Genomic DNA, 5,998 nt, shown 5'->3' on the forward strand with positions numbered 1-5,998 from the left:
CACAGTTTCTTCAGATATGGACATTCACCAATTAATTCTTATTTTCTTTTAAAATTTTCATTTTTTTCTTTTTTCAGTATTATGGAATGAACCCAGAGACTCACACCTTCTAGACAAGGGCTGTACTACAGGGCTACATACACACCCCTCCCCCATTTTAACTCTCTTTAAAATGACCAGTCTGCCCTCAAAACTTGTGTTCCTCCTGTCTCAACTTCCTGTGTAGCTAGTATTATAGACAAGTGACACCATGCCCAGGAAAACCTAAATTTTATGGAGAATCAAGGAAAAGAAAAGGATTCAGAGGTGAGGTCAAGAAGGGAAGAGAGAAACTGTATATGAGGGAACATCGGGAAACATCATAGAAACTCATAATTTCATTGTCATAATCTAGAAATACCCCAACCCGACCCTCAGGTCTTTGTACATACTGAATTAAAGGTGGGGAGTTGGTAAAGATTCTACAGTGGTTGTTCTTCTTTAAGGAAAATAGGAAAAATGCTTTCTCAGAATCAAAAGTGTCACTTATCATAAAATCTTTACAGACGCCGAGAATCCAGTTGGAGGTGTTCCCCACATCCACCTCCCAGTAGTGTCTACCAGAGGTAAATCCCTCAGCACTCCATATAACGTAACTCTCAACTGTCTGGGGATCTTTAGTTCCACCATCATCTCCAAATATATTATTTCTATCTTCATGAGAAAGGCTCATATAGCAATTGGCCCATCCTTGAATAGTTCCATTGTTCACTGCACAAAAACAAAACAAAACAAAAATCATATCAGTAAATAGCATTTGCATGTCTTCGACAAAAACTGTCTATCTAATCAATCTTTTTATTTGCCCCTCTTCTAAGTAACAGTAGGGAGCAGAGAGACTTCAAACTCATGTATGGAGAAAGTTTCCTATGCCCTCTTTAGCACTGAGAAATCTTTAAATTATAATGCTAAATAAAAGAAAACAGAAGGTACTCCTTGTTGAGTGAAGGGATAATGTAATATCAGCTTTTGGATGGATTGTTTCAGGTCACACACACAAAAAGTCTTTTTTCTTTTCTTTTCTTTTCTTTTTTTTTAGTAGAAATCTCTTCTTGAATTGTTTTTGTTACCATTGATAAATAGACACTACTTTGCTATGATTGTGCCTGTTTCATTATCAAACACCAAATAATTTGACAGAAAGCAACATCTGCACACTTGACAGAAAAGAACCTTGGACTTACATGATCTGTTGAGACCATGAATCCAATCTAACTTGGGTTTCAGCCTTCTGATATCTAGACCTCCTCTCTAGTGATGCACAAACATGGCTAGGTCATGTTTACAGATCACTTACCTTTCAGTTCTTTTGAAATCCATCTGATGTTATTAAATTATTCTATTTATGGGAAATTTAGTCTTTTTTTGTTCAATAAAACTTGTATTTTATAAATAGTAATTATTATTTGCCCATTGCATATCATAAATGTACTTGGAATATAGAATAGATTAAAAGCAACCAATATCACATTTAAATCTTCAAAATTAGAATAAACTGAAAAAACACAAAATATTGATGTCTGCTCTGAGAGGTAAACATTGTATTGCTTAATAACTCTCCAAACACCAATAATGTTCCTTTTCTTGTACTGTCTGTATTAGAACTAGAATATGTGTCTGAGCTATAAGTTAACAAGTGTGGTCTTGGTCATTGTATTATGACTATACAAGAAAAAAATATAAACTTTTCACATCAGAATATTAAAATGGGAAGCCTTTTATTTGAGGAACCTACTAAGAAATTTGAACCTGAGTGCCAAAGGCTCACACTTACCTCGGAACTTGTTCAGCATATCCAAGATTCCAGTGATGTGTAATGAAGAGAGCTCTGGGTTCACTGGCTTGGGCTTCTCCATCTCCAGCAACTCAATTCTGGAAAGAATGATACCAGTTACACTTTCAAAACAAAGGTCAAACAAAAAATCATTAAAGATACCACTTTTAATCCAAGATGTTGTTAAAATTACCCATGTTGGTGAATTAGGTGTACATTTTATTCAACTCTCTTGGGATTGTATGATACTTTTTTCTAAATTTAATATACTAAAATTCAGTCTCCTTATTCATCTCAAACATTATCCAACTTAAAAAACACTGAGTTTCATTCCTGATTCAACCTTGGAAAATGCAAAGATCTTGAATATCTTGGAGAAAGCAGAGTGTTCAACTTTTGGGACTTTGGTCCACAGAGGTCAACAATGATATGGTTATTGGTTTCTAAAGGGGAAGGTTCTTTGAACCAGTGACTTTGATCATCTCTGCCCATGGAGGGTATCTAGTACAGCCTGGAAGCACTGATCTTGAGGGTTCTCAGGCAGCCCTTCCTCTCTGAACATGTGCTGTGTGCCATGATGAAATGGGATCTGGTCATTGTTACTGATGGTAATGAAGCCCCCACCCTTTACCATTCTATCTTGTTTACCTTCTACCTCACTAGAATTGAATCCTTTCTTGGATTTGTTATGAAAATCTCCTTAGTAAGGTTTATATGGACTGGGCTGGAGAGGATAGAAGGAATGGGTGAAACAAAGCCTAGAAAACCAAATCATTCTTAGGTATGGTTGAATTCAATCACATAAGGACATTTTTGAAACCAAGGTACATATTACCTCAGAGCCTCTTTACAAAAATAATATCCACAGACAAAGATGTTAATATCTGAAAACATAAAATTTCTCTTCTTCAAGAAAAAAAAAACTTTCTCATAAACCAGAGATTATTACTTAAAACTCACCTTTCAAATATGTCCCCTAAGTCCTAAAAGGAAAAAAGAGATAGTATTAATAATGTGTCCTTCTGTATCCTCTCTGGTACTGTGGTATTTTGCTGTGTGTGTGTGTGTGTGTGTGTGTGTGTGTGTGTGTGTAAATTTTTTTTCTCATTTTCCTCTGAAAAGTCACCAGAGTTTATGGTAATACCAAAGCCCACATCAAACATGGAAGACAGACTTGGTGAAGGATGGAGCTTAGAAAGGGTCTGTGCAGTGATACAACAGGACCTAGGTTCCTGTGTCACTCATCTCCCAGTCTTAGTCCCAGGAGAGATCTGACCCCTCTGACAGTTACAATTAACAGTGAGCTATTTGAAAAATAGTGCACTGAAATTGATCAACAACTTCTACACATCTTGCCTACTAGAGGGGAAAAGCCTCATCTGCTTTTGTGCAGAACAGAGGGTGATGGAGTTGGGAAACATAAACTGAACATTTCCTCAACAAAATTAACTTTCCTCTGATTACTGAGTTTTTGGATAATTTCTCTGTGTGTATAGTCATCTTAATGACACAAGATTTCGTCTCATTTACCTTCTACAAGACTTACAATCTCTCAAGATTACCAGAATATAGGGAAACAAGTGATTGGACAATGATGGGTGTAAAGGAGCTCCTATCACTCAGCTGAGCACAGTGGGCTCTGCAGGCAACATTGCCCAGACAAGAATTCCTCTCTCTAAGGATGGACCCTCCCTGGTCACCTGGAGCAACTCCATGTCAGGCTTATGGCACATGTCAGTCAGCTCCCTGTACATTTCCTTCAGCCTTTCCCTGTGTTGGGCCATTATGATTTCACTGTCTCTGAGTTGTTGAAAAATCTCCTGTGCTTCTCTTTCTAGTGTCTCCAGTTGAAATCGCTCCTCCTCCACGTGAAACTTATGCATCATGTGATATTGAACTTGGATCATATTCTTCCTTAAGACTACATAGTCCTGTAGAGATATTCATTTAAAAAGATCACATTCAAAAACATTTTTAAAGCTTCAAATATTATTGTCTTAGCATCAAGCAAATATTTCAAATACTTTTTGTCTCATGCTCACACAGTGTCTTAAATATTTACTAATCGTGTCTACCATTTTTTTCTCTATTTCTTGCCTCTCTCCTGTTTAAGAAAAATGTCTGAGGGGTCCCAGGCTATCTCCCTATGATGTCTTTTCAGAGTTCTTAATGCATTGTTTCCTCTTTTATCTGAATCTTCCTCCTTTTCTTTTTTTCCTTTGTCTGATTCTTCTAAATATTTTTCAATATTTATATACACACTGTATGAAACGTTAAATAAAAAGAACCTCCGCATTCCCCTTAGTTAAAAATCTATATCTCTCCTCTCCTTCCAACTAACTAGTGCAATACTGTCTTATCTTCAGTGTCTGGGAAGATTTATCCAAACTTCCAAAGTTGGACAAAGAATACCAGTCATGCCTCATTCACGCCCGTATACTTGTATTCTTCACATTAGCTTGTGTTGGCCAGTGTATTCATACTATTACCAGAAATCACTGCTTTTTTTTTTTGAGATGAAAACACTATCCTTCAATATCAACTCAAATTTATTTGACAGCAACATTTTAATTAGCATAATGAATTAGCAACATTTTAATTAGAATAATGAAAACATTTTCAAACTTACCACAAAAGACTGACATTTGTTAATTTCTTCATTTAGATTATCTTGCATATCCTGAGTCATTTGCCATAAAGGATCCATTTTATTTAGCAGTTTTTCCTGAAACATAACCATAGGCTTGAGTAATAGGGAAGATAATTTTGTAGGTTTCATATTTTGTGTAATGGAATAAAATAGTGCTTGGTAATACAGTAATATTTAGTTTAAAAGAGTCAGATTTTTACAAATTAGTCTACATTGATTTTACTATTTTGGATATTTGAGCAAAAGAAAAAAAGATTTTGAAAGGAATCTATAGATAATAGATAATAAAACCAATTTTCTGAGAAAGTAGTTTTTACATAACCTCACTATGTAAGGGTCCATCCTTCAGTAAAAGAAGCCCATGTTCCTAGTACTAGCCATCTGCGGTACTGCTGCCCCAATTCCACATATTTGGACATATATTTACTTCTTTATTTATTTTTCAGTAGTGGAGATTGAAGCCAATGTTTCCCGCAAAATAGGCAAGAATTTACCTGTGAGCTATGTCTCCAACCCTTAAACAAATGAAAGAAGAACTGTGTCTTACTAGGTTGCCCAGTTTGGCCTCAAATTTGTGATCCTCCTTACTCAGTTTGCTGAATAGCTAGGATTATTGGCATAGCCACCATGCTCTGTCATTTAGACAATGTTTCTAGTGGAAATGTCCTTCATGAGCAGGAAATGAGCATTATGATTATAGTGTCGAATTGATCAACATTTAAACAGCATGTTTACCTCTTATGATCTACACTGAAACATCACCACCTCTACCATCTGCATTTTCAACTGCCTGATTATCATGGTTCTTAATTTCTCTCTTTGATCTGGACCCTACAGGTTCTAAGTTACTTCAGGCCCATCACTCACCCTGTACTCTTCTGCCGCCCATGCCACTGGGCTGTAGCTGTGAACCACATGTTCGGGTGAGTCAGAGCAGGGTGAACAGAGCAGGCTCTTGTCCACCTCACAGAAGAGCCACTTTTTCTCCCCATGTGTCCTGCAGAGCTGCTCCCCAGACCTGCTGTCAGAGGGAGGTGTGGCCTGTCTGGCAAGAGAAGCCAGCTTCTTGAGCATGATGTTGGTCCTGAAGTCTGAATTCTCTACTATTTCTTTGCACTCAGGGCAGCACATTGGCATTTGGGCTTCCTCCCAGCAGAGAAAGAGGCAGGGTCGGCAAGAGGTATGTCCACAGTCTATGGTGACAGGTTCTAAGAAGTAATTCATGCAAATGGAGCATGTGAGTTCACTCTGGAAGTCTTGCAAGACATGGGAATCCATGTTTCTGAAACCAAAAAATATAGAGGATGGAGTAAAAGGAAAGTGGGAGAGGAGAGAGTGATATTCTTGTGTCTTGATGATGGTATAAAAACAATAAAAAGACTTTGGTCAGTGCTGATTGTTCACTTGAGTCATGCCTAATCTTTTGTTAACTTTGTGTAAGACAAACCTGGATATGTAGGCTGAGTTTCCTCTATGACACAAATGACAAAATGAGATGAACATGATCTTGATTTTTAAAAAAGCAACTTTCTTAT

At 37.0% G+C, this 5,998-nt stretch overlaps 1 protein-coding gene across 1 annotated transcript; it reads right to left on the reverse strand.

Moving 5' to 3' along the window:
* Positions 1-271: 271 nt before the first annotated feature.
* Positions 272-5,741, reverse strand: LOC144254289 (tripartite motif-containing protein 64-like). The gene is made up of 6 exons (XM_077797299.1): positions 5,313-5,741; positions 4,443-4,538; positions 3,514-3,744; positions 2,774-2,796; positions 1,814-1,911; positions 272-750 (listed from the first exon to the last, which is right to left on the reverse strand). The coding sequence occupies exons 1-6, from the start codon at positions 5,739-5,741 to the stop codon at positions 272-274; spliced, it is 1,356 nt and encodes a 451-aa protein (XP_077653425.1).
* Positions 5,742-5,998: the final 257 nt, after the last annotated feature.

Source organism: Urocitellus parryii, chromosome 4, assembly GCF_045843805.1.
Source record: "Urocitellus parryii isolate mUroPar1 chromosome 4, mUroPar1.hap1, whole genome shotgun sequence".
NCBI classification, from domain to species: domain Eukaryota; kingdom Metazoa; phylum Chordata; class Mammalia; order Rodentia; family Sciuridae; genus Urocitellus; species Urocitellus parryii.

What these genes read in the sequence shown, in the direction of transcription:
- LOC144254289 (XM_077797299.1), bottom strand. Translation starts at nt 5,741, where the DNA reads ATGGATTCCCATGTCTTGCAAGACTTCCAGAGTGAACTCACATGCTCC. An exon ending in GGGTGAGTGATGGGCCTGAA is followed by an intron (nt 4,539 to 5,312) that starts GTAACTTAGAAC and finishes GTTATGTTTCAG; the next exon opens with GAAAAACTGCTAAATAAAAT. An exon ending in CTGACATGGAGTTGCTCCAG is followed by an intron (nt 2,797 to 3,513) that starts GTGACCAGGGAG and finishes TTTTCCTTTTAG; the next exon opens with GACTTAGGGGACATATTTGA.